Source organism: Ooceraea biroi, chromosome 8, assembly GCF_003672135.1.
Source record: "Ooceraea biroi isolate clonal line C1 chromosome 8, Obir_v5.4, whole genome shotgun sequence".
Lineage (NCBI taxonomy): Eukaryota > Metazoa > Arthropoda > Insecta > Hymenoptera > Formicidae > Ooceraea > Ooceraea biroi.
The window spans coordinates 6,667,591-6,686,340 of record NC_039513.1 but is presented as its reverse complement, the minus strand read 5'-3'; the positions used below and the strand labels follow the sequence as shown (position 1 = coordinate 6,686,340).

Here is an 18,750-nt window from a genome sequence, read left to right as displayed (position 1 = left end):
TTCTGCCCCATCAATTAAGACGTGTGAATACTTGTTTAGACGCTTTAAAAGTGGTGATACTGATGTGAAGGACAAAGAACGCTCGGGACAACCAAGAAAGCTTGAAAATGCAGATTTGCAAGCATTATTGGACGAAAATCCAACACAATCCACTTCAGAACTTGCCAGAGCATTAAATGTTGATCGTACACAGTTACCAAACATTTACATGAAATGGGAAAAATTCAGAAAGAAGGGAAATGGGTTCCACATCAATTATCGAAAAGTGCCATTGCGAACTGGTTGAACATTTGCATTTCGTTGATCGCCAGGCAAAAAAAGAAGAATCTTTTGTCTCGAATTGTTACTGGGGATGAAAAGTGGATCTATTTTGATAATCCGAAACGCAGAAAATCATGGGTGGATCCAGGCGAACCATCAACATCCACTCCGAGACGCAATATTCACGGTTCAAAAGTAATGCTCTGTATTTGGTGGGATAGTGTACTATGAGTTGTTAAATCCGCATGAGACTGTCACGGCTGATCGTTATCGACACCAATTGTACAAGTTGAAGCAAGCATTGGACCAAAAACGACTACCAATTGCGAGTAAACGACGGAAAGTGATTCTTCTTCGTGACAACGCTCGACCTCACGTTACGTTATCAGTGAAACAAACACTATTAGAGCTTGAATGGGAAGTCTTACCGCACCCCGCGTATTCTCCGGACATTGCTCCATGCGATTATTATTTGTTCCGGTCGATGCAACACGCTTTAGAGGATACACACTTTCATAATTTCGAAGAAGTGCGAAAATTCGTCGACGAATGGATCAACTGAAAAGAAGAGTCATTTTATCGTGGTGGAATCCATCTCTTGTCAGAAAGATGGGAAAAAGTTATAGAAAACGAAGGAAAATATTTTAATTAAGGTATTCATTCATTATTATATTTAATCACATGCGTTTTTGAGCAAAAAAAACCCTCAAAACTAAATCACACCCCTAATATAAAACTTTGGTAACGTCTCTATTATTTATTATTATATAAAAATATTTTCGCACTTATAAAATTTTATTACTGTCTCAAGATTTTTGTTAAAAAATAACGAAGCCAATGGAAATTAAAGAAATTTATGACGAAACATAGCCTAATACATAAGTTTTGATACATGAGTTAATAATTTTATGTATTAATTAATAATATCAAATTTGCGATCTATCCGTATTATTTGTTAAACTGTGTTGGATGCTATCGAATTATATAAAACGCATTATACGGTTGTTGTGACAAAATTACGCGGTTCCGTTTGCCCAATAGCAATAGACCAATAGTTTTTCTCCTGAAGAGACGCGACAGGAAATTTGGTGGGAAGTTCGTAGACGATCGCCTCCGTTAATTGCTTTCCAATTGATTGTTCGCGGAATTCCATTATTACAGTCAGTCCTCGATCAGAATGCTTATCTCGTGACCAAAGTTTTCCGTTGCTATAACGTCGCTCAAATGACCCATTTTTCTTTGAGAGCTTAAATTAACGTCGTTTTGGCAGTAGCAACGCTGAAGAAACGTGCCAATGGTAACAAAAAATTAATCAAATTGTCTCATGGAACGTTGAGTTGAGAAAGAGAAACCATATCACGTGTAATATATTTATTCTCGATCTATGATGTTACGCAGAACATAATTTTCAGCTAATGGTGGATAATAATGATTTCGATTCACGTTCAGCAGATAGTTCAGATTAATGAACTCTGGAAAAGAGCTTGTTCCTATTTCGGTCACGGTTATCCAATAGAACTGCGGATCGGATTGGAAGCGTTCCAATTTTGTCGTGTGTATGTGTGCCCCATACATCAAAATGATAAATTTGACAGAAGCATTAATGTGCGATCTGCTTCATTTCGATCGAGTGTGATACTTTTTGATATGAACCATTCCAATACCTGATTTTCACTACTTGTTCACAATTGTCAGCACTTGTTTAATAATGAAATAAATCAACTTCGTCGAATTCCTGCTCTGCGATTTTTCTTCGGTTATTGTCCGTTAAATCTAATTACGTCGGCGATATGGATGCTGTCCGCGCTGTTAGTCTCATCATCGCTCTCCTCTCCCGCTCAGTTTTCTTTCTTAGGGTTTAATTCAGCTGGTAATTCGGCTGCCAGAACTTCAACACCTTCTATTTCTACAGCGTTCAGCTTCTCCGTGTTGAATCTGATAGTACCACCAATTTGAATGCTTCCTCCCCTGTTACCACCTCCACCACGAATCCAGATCGATCCTCTGTCTCGCACTAACTGCGCTGCCCCCAACGCTGCCGGATCTGCAAATCCGATCCTTATATTGATTTTACCTCGAACCCTGATTCTCAATGCAAGTTCTGCCCGCGGCATGTCGAATAAGCTAGCTTCTTTCTCTTCAAGTTTCTGGCTCCAGATCTGTTCCTTAGATCCCGCTAATTCCGGAGATGGGAGAATCTCGGACCTCCATCTTGACAGACTCAACGGCGGTTACGTTGTCTGCATTATCAACCTTGACGCCTAATTTGACAAGCTCTTCTTGCATAAGTTTATCCAGCTCTTCCTCGTTGAATGTGACAGTGCCACCGATATGAATGCTTCCTCTGCTACCACCGCACGTATCCAGATCGATCCTCTGTACTGCGTTATTTCTGCTTCGACTTCTTGAAGCGTTCGTGAACGGGATTGTCCCGGTGATTTCACCCTCAACTCTAATTTGTAATTTAGCCAGCTCTGCCGGAGATAAATCAGCTAGGTCGATTTCCTGATTGCTACTTTCGACATTTCTGCGGATACGAATCTCGGTAATCCTACTACCAATTTTCGCTGGATCGGTATCCTGACGATTCGCCTTAACAACTTTTCGGGGGTAAATGATTTGAGGCTAAAATTGAATTGGATAAATTTTTAACTTTAATTGCTTTCCAATATAGTATATCGTTATCTTCGCCAAATATGTTAAATTATTTGTTTAATTGCAATATTATATGTTTAATTGCTTTCGTTAATTTTATGATGTATTTATTCAAATATATCAATTCCGTATTGATATTATTTCGGAACAACAGAATTTACAATAGCTGTGTTCTTATGTAATAAAGTCAATTCTTTTTAATGAGGATAGTTGTTATATTCTGGATAAAAATCCATTGACGAGCAAGTTTAGTTTTATACATGTGTATACTTAAAACTTTCCTGATCAAGTGGCTCGTCACTACTGCGGTGGCAATTGTTAAAAGTATCACACACTTCATCTTATCGTCTGGAAACGTAATTATGTTTTTAATTTAATAAACGGCTGCAAAAAATAACTATATATAGTTTTTCGCTTTCTACTTCTCTCTTTCTTAGAAGAATGTTAAAATATTTATGATCTAAATTTATATATTTTTATATTATACTAAATAAGGCATTCTGCTTCTTCATCAATAAATTATTACAATTGTAATATTAAATACAGAAAGAACTGTGTTAAAATATTTAAAATTATATTATACATTATTGCATTATTTGTATTATTATCCAGCAGACAAACAAGATATAAAATAAAAATCTCTTAAAAAGGAATATTTTTACACTTTTCTCTAAAAGCTAAAATAATAGAAATAGTTTTCACATGCGTGTGTGTGTGCAATATGCAAAGCATAAGCTTTAAAATTTAGAACTCAAGATTAATCTGCATTACAAATAATGGAATTAGAATAGATAAGTAATTACTAATCGCTTACCAATTAGAGTATCCATTGAAAAGGTGGAAACTGAATGTCTGTTAACTGATTGGTGGATAATTTATATACTGCGAGAAAAGCTTATTGAAAGCGGAATTACAGCGTAATTATCTTCATCACTTTTTCAGAATAAGTTTCTCAATTGTGCAAAAATCCTTCAAATGAGTTCATCAGGGCTTCCCCTAATCTTTCATATGTTTTTCTTTAAATCTCCAGTATTGCGAAAGCCGTTTAGTTAGGATTAAAAAGCTTCAAACTGTGAATATTCTTCCATGCAAATGCGAATAAAGTTTTATTAACGAATAATTAACTGAAAATTTAATTAACTTACGAGATCGTATTTTATACTGATGAATAAAATAAAAATTTGGTAAAACATATTGTAATAATAATGCATATTATTTTATTATTGTTGGGAATTTGAAGGGAGCAGTTTTACGTGCAGCAGTCAAAGAGTTAATCGATATTGTTTCGTCGTCATTGTTTAATAATCGATACAGGTGTTCAGCCAGCTTGTTAAACCTCTTATCCTGCAATTACTTATTAAATTGCTTGTATAAAAAAGTTGTTATAAGTTTAGTTTAGCTGTGAGCAAAAGTTAAATCAATACCAATATTGCGAATGGTAATCAAAAAGTCTATGAAGTATATGTTTGATTAATTGATATCATGTCCATTTTTAGATACTGGATGTCGGACCTCTTCAGCTAATTGACTTCGTAATCGATCAATAAATAATTACTACAATGAAAAAATAAATATTTAGTGTAATAAATCCTCAACTATCTTATAATTAACTGAATTTTCGTGAATTTATCAAGAAGCAAGAAGAATATTTGCGAAAACGAGCAATATAATGTTGTATTATTATTACATTATTTAGTTAGAATTAGAAACATTTGTGACTAATGGATAAAGTAAAGCCAAAGTATAAATAAATCTAAGTACTTGTCATCAGTCTTTTCAATTTGTGAATTACACACATTTAATTCAAATTATCTTTAAATTTCAATCGATTTAATCGCGATATTCTAAAGAGTAAAGCTAGATTGATGGAGTAAATCTGGAAAATGATATAAATCTTATTCAATTTGCAATCATGTTCGAAATAAAATAAGATTTTTGAAATTCAGATGAAAAGTCTTGATAAAATAATTCTGTCAATACAATAAAATTTCATTTTTACAATTAAACTCCATTCAACATGATACTTAATTTATAATAATTAAGATTATAGCTTTTTATTAAACTTATCAATTTTTATAATAGGGTCTTAATATTATTTTGCAAAAGTTGTGATAATAGATAAACTAATTGTACTTTGTACCATTTAGTTTGCTATTTTGATCTGCATTGATTTATATATTTGCCAATGAAATATGATAAACTGCATAATTAAATTAATATCCATTGTTGCTAACTCAAACATGTTCTCCCCCATATTAGCTTTTCACCGCGTGCGGTTTGCATGCAATTCATTAGCGATATTATTATATAACAAGTGTGATATTACTAAACCAAGTGTTAAATATTTACAATCACGTTAGATACATGATAAAAATTCGCTGTTTTATTGAAAACCAGATGGGTTATTACTATTCGATATAAATTCCATTTAAATTCAGGAAAAATTATATCCATTTCATAACTTTCCATTCGCTTTTATACTTACTAATAAATAAAATTAATAAAATTAGCGAAAAAATCTCTAAGACCCACTGTAATTAATCATGAGTAAACAATTATAGATATTTGTATGTTAAACATTGAGTATCAAATTAAAATCAACGTTTTCTAGCTTCTTTTTGGATATCGAACGTTGCGCAATAATTGATAATCGATATTAATAATCGATATTAATACGGATTATTCATAATTCGTTCGTTCACCACAAGATCATTCGATCGTTTGGATCGGCGTTCCTTTAATAACGCTATTATGGCCACGGCCTTGGAACGCGCTTCGCCGTCAGCATCTTTCTGAATCGATTCCGTAATCGTGTTCCGATCGGAATCCTCGGAGTTTCAGGAATACTCCAACGACCGATATGGTACTTCGCACTCTCGAGGCTTTTTAAGTACGGAATGCCAATATGCATTCACGTGCAATTTTACTTTCGCCTCTTTCCGCACTGCAAAATGCAATGCTCAAAATGTATTTTGAGCTGTATTTTGAATTTATCAGCCGTTTCAGCGTTTAATTCGGGAAGATCAACATTTCGGATCAACATTTTCCGCTTTGCATTAATTCTGGTATGTAACAGCTGACTTGGTTAGTTCCAAATTGATAATAAAATTCCGTTAGCGTAATATGTTTCTTAATTATAATTCTGGAAAATATAATATATTCTTAGTATGAGATTTTATTAAGAGTTTAGGTAAACATGGTATTGAATTAATATTTACGATTGCGCTGCATCTGCTTCTTAGAATGCGGCACACTTTATGAATCTATAAAATTGAGATTAGTGTCAATCCTATAATTCTTGTTAGGCGCCATTTAAATAAAACTGGCCTGCATCAGAGATCTTTGAATTCGAGCAAGTTGAGAGGACATTTATGGAAGCTCCGTACACAAACAGGCCCATTAAATTTTAAATACCCGGATTAAATGCCGTAGCACTTGATCCGCCGGCAAATATCGTGGCGGAGGATCTGGCGCACAAGAAAGCCTCGTTGAAAGGAAACGGTCGAGTGTCTCCTCGAAAGTTGGTAGCTTTCGGACGGCAAAGCAGCCGCTATCGAGCGTAATTGCTACAATCGTTCGCGAAATTCCGGTGCCGTGCTTGCACGAATGGTAATCTTTACCCAACGAGCACGATATAAGACGACAAAAAAGAGACAAGTTCCAAAACTGACGTTGAAATGTCAACATGAAAATATTTGAAATAGCTATGCATACTCGCGAAAGCGATGTAAAAGAGCTCCGGTTTAAAAGAGATCCGGTTCCTTTCCAAGGTTTGCTCTCGCAAGCACAATAGCGCGATGGTTTAATGTATATTTAGAATCTCAAAAAGTGCTATGTACTTTTTCGCGCACACGCTAAGGGGTTGCAATCCGCGCTGGCCGCTTCGCGATCGGCAAAGACAGCAAAGTGCGCGCACGAGCCGGTCAGTTTTATTCATGAAGAGTATTACGTTACATATTCAGGAGCTGCTGACCGACTGTTTCAAGTTTCTGCGGAACAGCTCGGCGTTTTTGCTCCAAAAACACAGTGTTCGAAGTGTAACGTAGAGCCGGCCGCCGCGGCCAGCGCAAATAAATTCTCTCGGAAACGAAACTCGATACAGTGTGCTCCCGGAACTCGTGTATCGTGTACATACCTACCTCCGCGGTTCCATCGATCTGCGCGAGCTATGCATCTCCCGTTTCGACGTTGACTTTCGGTGTTGCCGTTGACCGTGTTCACCGGACGCCGTTATTATTCCGCAAGCCCGGTAATAACCAAATTAACGTTATACACGAATTTCCGATGCCGCGCACGTAGTTGTGCGCGGCTTACACCGACGAGGAAAGGGATGACCAGCCCCCGCACGAGCGCCCCGGAAGTTCAGCATCGCGAGCTCGCCTTCGGGCGATCGCCTGGGCTCCGGTCCTCGCCGTCTCACTCGTACAGCTTCCTTCGTCTCTATTTGTCTCTCTCCCTTTCTGTGGCACCCTTCCTGCCTCCCTCCCTCCTGCTCTCCGGTCTACGGCAATACAAACGGGTTAAGTGAGTTTGGGTCAGCGCTCGAGGAACTCGACGAGCACTATCCGCTTGTTACCCTGCCAGCACGCACTCGCCTGTGTGTGTACGTGTACATGTATGTATGCACTGCACACGGAAATGTGGAAACTCGGACGCGACCCCAACGGATAAGTTCCTAACGACCCTTCATCCTGGTGCCGCCGCCACTGTGCCGGTCGCATGTGCGGCGAACCAATCGTATTGCATGTGCAACAGCTCGTAAGTTCTTAGCGTTGTCGCGTGTGGGAATTAAAATTAATAGGGAGCAAAGTGATCTCGTAGGCACCTCGTTTTCTTTTTAATATCTCGGCAAACGATGCTGCACTGAGAAAAATTATTTGATTGTACCAACAAGACGTATACGATAGAATGCATTTTGGTTGAACTAAGCAGAATTTCTAATCATCACGATAGGACTGGATATTTTATAACTAAAACGTTTGATAGACTGTACTATAATGTGGTAATTCCAAAAGGAATTCTGATTCGTCCATTTTCCAACAGACTGATTGAACCTACCAGATGTCTAATTAATGCAACCAGATTTTTTTTCAGTGTGTGGAAAGTTGTGAAGGTATTAATCTATATATAATATATTTTTATCGTCAGTAGGGTTTACTGTTTTCTACTTCTACTTAAATTGCCGAAATTGGATGAAAATGGATGAAAAATGAGATTTATTCTCTGCTTTGTATAATTTTATTTTCCATCGCATTAGCGTCATCTAAGGTCAGTGCTCCTCGAAGTTTACGTGCAGCTAAAGTCGACTCCGAATCGATCGAAAGAGCTTTAGTTAAAAAGTGACTAGTCTTGGATATTTTATGTGGACAATTTAAGAGGAAATGACAGTGTTACTCCGCGGTTTACTTGATATTTCGAGCTTGCCCGCGACAGTTTTTCTAACATAATGACGACCATTCGATTACAGAGCTTAACTCGACATCTCCATCGACGAGCGAGTTCGACGAGTTTGTCGATGAGGCCGAGAGCGACGAGACGAATGCGGACAATGCGGATGACGAAGACGAGATCGAAGACATCCTTTATATGCGAGGTGCCACCTTCACGATACATCTGGATGCTCCGGCCGAGAATTCCTCTGCGAATGCGACGAAGATAAACGAGGAGAACGGCGCAGATCGGATCGAGCTGCGCGCCACGTCCCAGGTAACATTACTCGCCATATTTCCCAAGTTAGCTTGTCGTATCGCTGCGTAAGTGTTTGCACGTTGTTCCGCAGCCATTTGTTACATGAGGGATTCCGTTCGACGAAAAATCCAAGGTTGCACGAAAGTACGATAAAATAACACTTGGGATCAGCTATTTTATTATCCAAAATATGTGTAGAATATATCAAAACGTTTGCATATATCCTTATTGTTAGTTTAAAAATAATATCTACTATTATAATATATATTTTGATAGATAATAACAGACTATATAATTAATTTTTATTTAAAAAGTCTAGGCATAACTATTGTAAGTAAAAAAGGTATCAGCTTTAGGATGTATCAACTGATACGTAAATGCGAATTTAACCCATCAATTGCTATAGAATACTTGACATACATGGGAATAGTCAATATCGCAAGAATTTGCATTAATTTCGAGGATTAATTGATGCATCCACGTGCATTGGATTCATACTAAATTGAGAGAAAATCGACCAAACGTCGTCTTTGGGTTAAGTACTTCAGAATAGAACATTCCATTTAAATGGACATAAATGGTCGTGCGTCTCTATGTGTGAGGTATAGAAATAGCGATTACGTGAAATCGAGCACAAGCAGGAATGTTCTCCATCGAGGAACTCCTTTGACCTAGAGTTAATATTCATGATTGGACCGAGGATAGAAAGTCTTGTTTGACGAGATTAAGGATTGGATTCGATAAATTGTTGATGAACAATCGATCGAATCAACGATCAATTAACGAAATCAAAATCTTGTACCTTTTGTCTCCTGGTGCATTAATAGCGTAATATTTTTACATAATAGAAAAATAGCATAATAGAAAAATATTTACTGAATCCAACTGAGCATAAAATAATAACGGAGATAAACATTAATATAAATTAATGTTTGATTTTAATAAAACGCGAAATATACATATCAATTGATGAAAATTAACTGAAATAACTGAAAATGAATATTCATAATTCGTATGTGTTAGTATTTATATGTTCGATCAATACAGAATACTGTTAAAATTTAATAAAAATTTATTATTACGTAAATTTTCGGCAATGTTGAATTAATTTATACGCTATTTATATGCCATGAAACCTCGCCTTTTCGATGCTTTGCATTTGCAAATGTGCAAAAATTTAATATTTCATAATATTTAATGTTAAGTGTGCCATCACGTTTGCAGATTCTAAGGACCAATTTTTATTCAAAAGCCCTCTCAAATAAAAAACATGAGTCGCGCAACAGGTACTTCACATCCGTTGTAGCTTTCTTAACATGCAGCAGACTGCTCCATTATTTCTGAAAATTTCTTGCCCCCGAATCGATAAGAGCGAGCGAGGAGATCAATAAATGATGAAGCGAATGTGAGAAAGTGGGTCGACTGATAAATAATATTTCATTCTTTTTGGCAGCTTACTCTTGTCACGTACTCTTGTCACGTACCTTTTTTACATTTTTGCGTCCAAAGTTGAGTGGGAATTAAATACTTTAACAAAAACTGGTTCAACTCAAGTTTTACTCAAACATATATGTTAAATTTGTATAAAGTTGTGAATATTTCAATCATAAATTAATATGATCTTTTTACCTTTTGCAAGTATGCTGATTACTTTTTATTAAAAAATATTTAAATATTGCAATTATATTTTGTCTTGATAGATATTGAAAAATAGTAATAGACGTATTAAAATTAGTAATCCTCTTTAGCTCATTGTTAGTGATTTCTCTTTAATTTCAATTAATTTTTCTACATGAAAATCAATAATCAGTAGTCCAGTAAAATAAAATACATAATATAAAATTATGATGACACTCTTTTCTTCTATGGATGTTCAGGGCCCAAATCTGGAGCAGAAATTGCCATCCACGATGGAAAGCATCATAAGCACGGAACCAACGTGTTCCTTGGACTGCGGACCGGCTGGAAATTGTTACATCGAGCAATCTCGCGGAGATGAAGCTGATGTGCTGATCGAGGATGATGACAGTGATGACGTCAACGGAAGCGTAGATCTCGAGGGCAATACCGTGAATCTTAGACGAAAGCAGGGAATGTTCAGACAAAGATGCCAGTGTCCTCTCGGAAGGGGTGGAGATCGTTGTCAGTTTGGTGAGTGATTTTTGCATTTTTCTTCCATTTTCTTCGTTTATTTCTCTATGAATACAGTGTGTTAACCATTCGCTCGATCATCCTCTGCGGGATAGTAACGAAAATGGAAGGATATTTATTAGCATTAAGATTGCAATAATTCTTCAAGCTTTAAAAACACTGGAAGTTTATTCCTCCAACGAAACAATATTTCCACAAATGAGGCAAGAGTGGCATTATCAGACATCGCGTGCAATCTTTCATTCGTTTCCTCGAACAACGTTGGAACGAGGAAAACACATTTAGAATCCCGAAGTAAACTCGATAAATACGTGAAATCGACGTGAGACGTCCGTGAGCGATTTTCTTCGCGAGAGTAAACTCAAGATCGAGAGAGAGAGAGCTGGCTAGGGAGTTAGAAGGGGCGGGAGGAGACAGCGATGCGACGAAGATCGAAGAATTGAAAACTTGCTCATCACCGGTCGCGCTCCGCTTTGTTTCCGCTCGGGGTCGAAACTTACGGCATCTAAGTCGAAAGAGTACTGTTTTCACCTGGAGGCTCTGGGAGTTCCGCATTTGACGCGATCAGATCTGTTTGCACCTGGCTGCCTCACGGAAACTCCTTCACGGAAACTCGGTGTGCTCGGGACGCTCGGTAATCTCAAACTTTTAACCCTTTGAGATGCCCGGTGCCGCGCGCGCGTGTACTGCTACCCGCTGCAAATAACGTTAAACGTTCTCCAGGAGAATCTTTGAACGACGACTCGTCATTGCAGTCGAAGAAGTGCACCACCGATGTTGAGCACGTAATTGAAAATACCGGAATCTTGAATCTTCAGTGTGCGATAAATAATTGTTTCTGTAATCGATTAACGAATTAACGATGAACAAATTACGATCTAACTTCTTTATATTGATCGTGCATTGATTGTTGTTCCCACTGATTGTGAGCGGTTCGCGATGTATGGATTAAACTGCTCGATATTCGTTTAATCTTGCAGAGTGGTTTATATTGCGTCATGGGATTGTGTAGGATTAAACGGCCCAAAAATTGCAAAGGGAGATTGATGGTTTATAGTTCGAAGTATGTTTTGCGCTTCGGATTGAGTGTTTTATTGTGCAGTTCCCATATGTGACGCGAATCGATGCAAGAATTATGATACGACGAACGCATGCCTGGACATGATAAGTTGTTATGCAATCGTTTGTCTGAACCGATTGAACCGGAATATATAGCTTACAGCAATTTGATTTTCTAAATGCAATTGGCATGCATTAAGCGCAGTAAATCGCATATTTTAGCAAAAAAAATGATAATAAAAGAGGTAGATGTGATATAAAATAATTTACATTACTCAGAAATTATCGTAAAAACTCTGAAATTAATATTTAATTTATATATTAATTTATATATTAATTTACTCTTTCGCTATTAACTCTGTCAATTACTTAATATTTTATCAATTACTAAATTACTATCAATTATTAAATATTCAGTATTCATTGTAGACTATAAATAAAATATTATTTTAGTAAGAGCAAACAGTTTAAGAAAACTTATAAAATTCAATATTGCAAAATTGCATTGTAAATTTATTGTACAAAATGCCACGACACGTGGTGCAAATTTGAAGAGTACGAACTATTTGAACAATAATCTTTTTTCACGATCATACGCGCACGAACCAAAGCACGGTCAGCGGTTTACGCAGTTGACACAGTGTGTACGTGTATGTGCGTGTGAGTGCAGGCTTTGCATGTTTTGAACGTGTCATGTTACGAGATAGGGTACGTTTTATATTGACCCAGCACAGGATTATTCGCCACCTTGTTATTCGGCATGGCCAAATTAAGCCTCGCTGAGCGGCTTGCGGGTAAAACCACGAGGTGGGCGTTGCCTACCAGTTAATTCCGCTTGCGAAGGTTTAAAGCAAACGCGACCTGCAAACCGAGTCGTAGTCGTTGATTCCTTGAGCAAGATCTAACAAGCTTAATTTATTTTACCAACGGCGCACACCGATGCTCCATTCCTGTTTATACGTATAAATATTGGTTCCTTTAATTGTAGGTACTTTCCTTTTCGGCAATCTTTACCACGAATATTTGTGCATTTAACAAAAGATAGTTATTTTCTTGCAGTTTGTCTCTCTTCCTATATTTATGACAAATTTGTACAATATTAATTTTCTTTCCCTTTTTCAGTTCTTGCAGATTTATATTAGGCACAAAGCTTGTGCTGATTATGATGCACCTAATTGAATTTGATCATTAATTAAAAAAAATAAAATTGTCTTTAAGATTACACAGGGAACATTATAGTAGGATCAGATTACGTATTCTCATTTCTGTCATGATTATTAATGCCGAAAGAAACTTAGAAATGAAAAGGCTGTCAGAAAGTTAAGCAAAAATGATCACGTTTCTAGATATACCTAACAATAGGAACTCACGTCAAGCAATCGCATGTAGAATAAATCATGCATTGCAGGATTAAGATTAGGCAAACAATGGTCCGGCAAGATAAACGCTTAATAGTGATGAATTTCGTGCGCAATTCGAAAATTAATGCGAAAGCGAGATATAAAACGCAAAGGGGTAAGCTGCAATTCCTGCCACTATTTAAACGCGAAAATAGCATCTCTGGCGGCTTAGCTCGGGAACAAAAATTTACTAGCAGCTGCTGTCCAGGCATAACTTCAGGGGTTGCTACATTTTAATAGTGATACATTATCCCAGACTTTTAATATTACAAAGTGCAGCCCGGTAATTCTGCATCATCCGTCCGCCATCGTGAGGTGAGAGACGACGGCTTTGTCGTGATTTATGTCACGGTTGAAGCTGGATGCGCGGCGCGATGAGCGAAAGAATTATTTTTTCGCAGTTGTCGGCTGCCTCCTCCCTTTCTCCCGTTGTAGCCGGACGTAAATCGCGAGAACTTCCGCTTCAGACCAAAACTCTCTCGCAATCCAAGCAATAGCCCGTTGCTATCTGTACCTGTAAGAGCTCGGATCAAGTGGATCAAGTAAAGGCGATCCTCTTATTTTATTCTCACGCCGAACAACGCACGAGAAGAACGAGGAGCATTTTATCGTGACGGAGCGAGACAGACCGTCCAACTGCTAGTTCTAACTCGCGAAAAAGTTGCCGGACCGTCCAGGAGAGTACCGGAAACCGAAAGAACCGGCGATCATCGTGTCCTTTAGTTCGCGTTGGAGCAATTGCCGGACAATCGCCGGACAATCGCCGTGCATTTCGCACAATGTGGTTTCATTATGGTACGGTTACGATGATCTTCGGCCACCGGAGAGCTCGCCCGAGCCGCTCGAAGTCCGGTGGAGATTGGCGCGCCGCCAAAATGGCGCTCAGCACGCTAGATTAAGCAGATTAACCGTGCGCGTCTCCAGTGGGCATTGTAACATCGGACCGGGCGTCCGGAACGTCGTTAAATTCTTGCTGTTTGCGAATAAATTGCGCCTTCCTAATTGGCTGATCCCTATTCCATTAAGCCGGAGGGAAAACACGGCCGAACATCCGATAGCATAGTCGTAATGTTAGTCTGTAGAGATAGGACGATTGCATCAGCCTGCCCATTGATCTTTCATCTTCCGAAGCTTAATCTTCAAATAATAATCGAAGATTATCGTGTTAGTCTTCATCGACAGGAATTGTTCATCCCTTTCTTTATTAATTCTTGAGAGAATAATTCTTTCCGGCTGTAGGTGTGGTACTTAACTGGCAAGAGCGATTTATCACACAATCGTGCGCGCGTGATGCTGAAAATGCGTAGCGTTAACATGTTGCGACATCAATTGGTACAATTTCCCGATGAACACACGAAACATAGCAGCTGGCACTATCGTTTACAAGATAAAAACGATTTGCGGATTCGCTATATATGTATATATAACACATAACTTTTTCCTCTCTTTCAACATGACACAGATGCGCCGAACAGTTGGAAACTTCACAGTTTAGCCGGTGAGTAAGCTAAAAAAATTTCCAGTACTTTCCGGTAAAAAAGATTCGTAAAAAGTTGCGCGTGACGCTGTCTCGTCGAAAACAGATATTAGACGAGCAGCCTGTTGCTTTTTTAATGTAATGCAATGCAATGGTCGAGGTGTTAAATTCTCGTCTACTCTACTGTTATATGAAAAGAACGATCTCCGTGTTTGACTGACTACTCCACTGCAATTTGGCCGAGAACTGTTAAATTATGCAAGGTAGTTAAGTGAAAATCTGCAAATTTAAAATATTAAAGAGCGAATCTAATTGCGTACATTTATACGTTGTTACCAATATCGAACGAACAGAATTCAGATATCATTCTGTATACCTGAACATTCGGCTACATGTTAATTGATTTTGAATAATTTCCAGCCCAAAGTCACAAATACGATGCAACAAATTTCGAGAAAATGAGATATAATTTATTTAAAATAACAAATAACAGAAAATGAAGTAATAAACAATAAAAACGAAATATCAGTGAATAAATTGATAAAGTAGATTAAGTAAAATCAATTTAATTGATTGACATTTTTGATTTAGAAAGATTTTTATGTACTCATCTGCAGACGCTTCATTATTTCACGTTGATGTCACCGTCGCGACAATTTTATGCAAATAATTAAAGCACGGTGAAATAAATTTAAACTAAATATTCAATATGATTATCGAGTGTTCTTCAAATATGGGAATAACCAATCGAGTTCTCTTTTAAATTTTTAACTGTCATAAAATATGAAGAATTGTTAATATTTTCAGCGCATCTAGTTCCTAACGTCAGTCTTATAACGACGGTTTTATTAAGCGAGGCGCGTTAGATGGCAATCGCCATCGCGAAAGATGTCACATTTCAACGCAGAAGGCAAGAGTGCGATATCTACGAGTTCACTATATTCGAGAATACATATTTATGCATATATGTACGTAGGTAATGTCCGTGTGAAAATGCAGCGCCAGGACACATTGCTATTGCGCGCACCACCACCAAAGTGTACCTCCAAGATATGCAGAAGCGAGCGTCACGGTTGCAAGGTATTATTCGGTTACCACATTATCGGCTCATAAAGCGGCCATTATCGTCGCTCATGCAGCACGATTTTCCCAGCTGAAAGGGCCCATTGATAATTTGATACATTTCGAGCACGGGAGCCGTCTGTCGCGTCTCGAATCGATGAAAATCTCGCGGCGTTCCGATCAGCCGCGCGGATGAATTATGAAGCGCACCGACTTAGAATTCGCACTCGATAATCCATTTCGCTAACGAGATAGTACGATATACGTGCGTTCTTACCGGATTGTAAAATTCAAGCAGATATCACCCTGCGGGGATCTTGAACGTAAATGTAGGTGCTTCTTAATGCGACAGTATTTCAAGTCCTCTTTTCAAATTTCATTCTTCAAATTTGTACACTCTCTCGTTCTAGTGGATATATTCACGCCTTTTATTTGTAACGTACCAGTGTATGAAATATTCTGCACTAAGCAATTTTTGCGAGCGAACATAAAGTTTTTTTCGTATGTATAGCTTAAAGATTTCAGATAAGAAACCTTATTAATTTACGTTTCAATTAATTTAATTTCCTGCATTATCTCTAAGCTATGTTGAAAAAACTCGTGAAAAATCTGTGAACAATAATAATAAGATTAGGTAATAAAATAATTTTAAATAGAAGAAAAGTATAGTATCTCTTACGTACATATTTTAAGCATTATGGGAATTCGTTGAGACATATTTTCATGAAAATAATGGAGATTTTTCGTTCCTTTACAGAAGAAGTAAATGGATGGCAGTATCTTTTCTTACATGAACTAGAAGCTCATGAATTATCGTAACATTCTAACGCTTTCCGTCAAGTTCTACGATTTTTATTCTATTTTCTTTCTCTCACACATCTTCCAAGGGTTAAGATACTTCGTACGGTACCCATGAGATCGTGAGATGCGAATACTTTAAGTTGAAAGTTGAAACTAGAACATGTTAAGAGATAAATAACACATGCAGTGCACGATGTGAACAGAAATTGTGTACTTTAAATAGTATACTATTTCAGATAATAAATTTGTGTTTCAGATTAATCATAATAAATGTTATATATAATTTATTATTTTATAATCATTTGCGTTTATAACATTACTATAATTTTTTATTAATTATATTATATATAATTTATATTATATTATAATATTATTATATTATATTATAATATTATATATATTAATACAATAATATTAATTATAATACTTACAAATGTACAATTTTTTCATTATTTGTATGGTAAATTGTATTATATATTCGTACTAGAATAAAAAAATGCGACATTTGGATACGACCATCGAACAGCAATAATTTAGGGACAAAGACTTAGAGCATATATATACTTTAAGGACAAAGGAGTGTCCAATGGTCTGAAGTAGGTCATTGATCTCACTGGCCTCTCGTCTATTTCCCAGCATCTTGAAAGCGTCTCCATTAACTTCTTTCTTTTGAGGTATGAGACGAAAAATTGCGAGGCGAGAGAAAGGAAACAACAATTTCCCGCCGCGAGATTCATGCGCGGCAGACGACTAAGGGGTGTTTTAAATTTCATCGGAAATGATTTCCTTGTTTAATTTCCTTCTTTCTTTGTTTAAATCACCAGTAGTTTTTCTTACGATTAAACAAAACGGAAAAGTTTTTATTATTATCCGACGCGTCTTCATGTACTTTTTGCAAATCGCATTGTAAATCGCATAATTACGATCGTCAATATTTATGCTATTTCATATCAATTATCGTGCGTGATTAGTTTGTAATATTTTTGTAATTTCTTTGTCTTTGTCTGTACAATTAAACACGAACGGATTGTATAAATTTTGGTTTTATTAACTGATCAAGCTTGCGCCATAAAGTGTTGGCTTGTTATTCCTCTTGCTTTACGGTACATCATAAAAGTCCAGTAGGAATCGCGTAAATTTCCGGATTGCACTTGCAGAATACACACTAATAAAGTGGCGAGCAGCAAGTGAGGAGAAAGAAAACGTGTATGTGTGCACTAGTATGTGTGTCGGATGAAGTCCGAGGTGAAGCGAGACAAGTCGTTAAGAATGACTATTTTTTTTATTGCGGTGTGCAACGCATCGTTGCTTACATTGTCACAAGTTCTTTATAAAGCACCTTCCTTTTCGCAATAACAACGACGAATACCTCAAAGACAATAAAATAAAGTGAGAGGTGAGCAAACAATTTCGGAGCTCTCAATTCTGCTGTTTCGGAGCTTTGCTATCGTCGTTCTTTGAAATTAGGAATTTTGAAAAGTTTGCCGAAGTTGTGGTTGTGTGTGATTAATATAAAAAATTGTGTGTATGTGTGTGCGTCTGTGTAGCAATGTGACGTTAATTAAATTAGGTGAAATTTATCTCTCGGCATATCTTCTTTTTCCAGCCGGATTTCAATTCAATTTATAAAGTTGATACAGTTTTCCAGTTGTTTCCACGTGCTCTAATTAAAACTTATTGAATACGAGTGAAATTTGTGTCTTTCATATATCCTCCACATACCGGAAGGTAAAAAAACCTAAGCGGATTAATTACTCTCGATCCTAATATCCTCGTAAATTAATTAATGGAAAAACGAGACTGTCGCATTCGTTAATTAATGAATCAATTGCCGCGACATAATTATTATACGCGGTATTAATTGGCGCTAAACAAACAGGATGTTGAGTGTAATTTAATTAATAAAACTAATGGTTCAGATCTATAAACAATATGTTTATACGCACATTCAGTTTGATGATGAGGAAGAGATATTCTTTTCCATAGCCATCACGTTTCATATAATACATCAAAATCCCGATGAATTCTCCACATACGATAATTAATATTTTAAATATTATTTCATCAAATATGAACAATGTAGCTTTTATTTATCTTATCATCTTTTCTTGTTATCTTATTGTAGAATTATTGTCAAGATCATATATTTCAGACGTCTTGTTGTATCTTACACATCTTACGAAATTATATGTATTA

At 36.9% G+C, this 18,750-nt stretch overlaps 1 protein-coding gene and 1 long non-coding RNA gene across 4 annotated transcripts in view; both read left to right on the top strand.

The window, feature by feature from the left end:
- The window catches only part of LOC105287866 (pikachurin), an 82,381-nt gene that overhangs the window by 18,895 nt on the left and 44,736 nt on the right, over positions 1-18,750 (top strand). For all 3 annotated transcript variants that reach the window (XM_011353696.3, XM_011353697.2, XM_011353698.2), the window contains 2 exons: positions 8,384-8,622; positions 10,482-10,755. In XM_011353696.3, coding sequence (XP_011351998.2) covers positions 8,384-8,622; positions 10,482-10,755 — 513 coding nt within the window. The remainder of the gene's footprint in view (positions 1-8,383; positions 8,623-10,481; positions 10,756-18,750) is intronic.
- On the top strand, positions 10,762-16,819 carry LOC105287865. The gene is made up of 2 exons (XR_895507.3): positions 10,762-15,771; positions 16,511-16,819. It is a non-coding gene; the product is annotated as an uncharacterized LOC105287865 (long non-coding RNA).